The sequence below is a fragment of the Pteropus alecto genome, unplaced genomic scaffold (genome assembly GCF_000325575.1).
Source record: "Pteropus alecto unplaced genomic scaffold, ASM32557v1 scaffold98, whole genome shotgun sequence".
NCBI classification, from domain to species: Eukaryota; Metazoa; Chordata; class Mammalia; order Chiroptera; family Pteropodidae; genus Pteropus; species Pteropus alecto.
Window position 1 is genome coordinate 3,618,441 of NW_006443570.1, and position 1,709 is coordinate 3,620,149.

Sequence of the window (1,709 nt, forward strand, 5' to 3'; positions counted from 1 at the left end):
AAGAGATCGACATTGAAACATAGTTTGTCAAGTACTCGACAGGCTGATTCTTCAGGGCTCATTTCAGATAGCTCTTTGCTTTCACAGGGAGAAAACCCAGGTGCGTAGGTTCTACCCAGCCATTAGTCTTTGAGGAATCTCTGCTGAATGACTCATCACCTCTTGCATCAGTGTTTGACATCTGACCTAAATCTCTCAAGCTGCAGTTGCTGCTCACCTCCCATCTCCCAGACTCTAGCAGGAGAGGACAGCTAACTAGTCTTTAAGCAGCAGTGGCCAACTAGAAACTAGAATTTATTAGATACTGCAGTAAAAGGAACCACCATAAAGTCACAAAATCCCCACTGGTCTTTCTGTCCTTTTTCAAGAACAGAATACCTGTTATTTCTCTAGGAAAACGTGGAAGCTTCAAGTCCTTCAAGACAGGAAAGAGATACTCTTCCCTATCCCTACCTGCTTGGATAGCTTTTACACACTTATTTTTGGACACAAGAATGAAGAAAATTCAGAAAGCCCGTCCAATCCGCAGAGTCCAAATAACCAATGCCAAATCAAGCACAGATTTCATTTTAAAGTAGCTGGGCCATGGAATCAAAGTGAAGAAGTAATAACATGGATGACTGTATCCTAGAGTCCTACTTCACTATGGTCACTGAGACAAGATCACTTTAATCCTCCATCACACCACCAAGTGACATGCCCAGTCTCCTCCTTACCTCTTGGCGGGGCTTGGAAGGAGGTGTCAGGCATCTTGGATTGACAGCAGGCTTGGGGGGGATATACTCAGTCACAGCCATCAGCTTCTGCCGCTCAAAGTGCATCACGCGACGGTGGCGGGTAACAGCTTTGGAGCCACGACGGACAGTTTGGAGGGTGGGCAGCCTGCCTAGGAGGAGAAATTGCAATGCAGTGAGATGCAGCCCCTTCTGGGGCCTTTGTCTGTCCCAGAAGGAGAAAAAGCCCATCCTCTAGGCAGAGACAACCCTGGCTCACAGAGCTAGACTCAACACAAGAGTAGGATGAAGAATTTCCTGCCAGAAATCCTGAATCCCCAAACCTTCTCTTCTCTCAGTGGGTGACTTTAGGTCAGTTGCTCGATCCTTTGAAGCTCTCATTTCTCTAGCACTTCTTTATGCACAGAGATAGGGGTAAAGATGAAGACCAGAGAAAATATTCTGAACACATTAAAAAAGGAGGGGGAGAGGGTTGAGCAAACTTTTTCTTAAATTGCCAAATAGTAACTATTTTAAGAGCCAAACAGTCTCTATCACCACTACTCAAGTCTGCCACTGTATCATGAAAGCTGTCATAGATAATATGTAAACAAATACACGTGGCTGAGTTACAATAAACATTATTTATAAAACATGGTGACTGCCATCATTTGCCAACCCATGGTCTAAATCAGTGGCCTCCAGCCCCAATCAACAACATCAGCAGCACCCAGGAATTTCTTAGAAATACCAGTTTTCAGGCTCCATCTTAGACATACTGAATCAGAAGCTCTGGAGTGGAGCCTAGCAGTGTTTGAATAAGCTCTCCAGGGGACGCTGATGCATGTGAAGTTTGAAAGCCACTGCTCTAAGCACTGCTCTGAAGCCTTTTCCCATGATTTGAAGCAAAAAAGAAAAAAAGTTACACCACGCTCACAACTTCCCCTAAACAAGTCTTCCTTCCCTCCGCTCTTGTTTGTTGTCATCACTGGAGAG

The 1,709-nt window shown here is 44.9% G+C and overlaps 1 protein-coding gene across 1 annotated transcript in view; it reads right to left on the minus strand.

Moving 5' to 3' along the window:
• MRPL10 (mitochondrial ribosomal protein L10) overlaps positions 1–1,709 on the minus strand; it is a 5,986-nt gene that overhangs the window by 3,192 nt on the left and 1,085 nt on the right. The window contains exon 2 of the mRNA XM_006924741.3: positions 717–886. Within this exon, the coding sequence (XP_006924803.1) occupies positions 717–886 (170 nt within the window). The remainder of the gene's footprint in view (positions 1–716; positions 887–1,709) is intronic.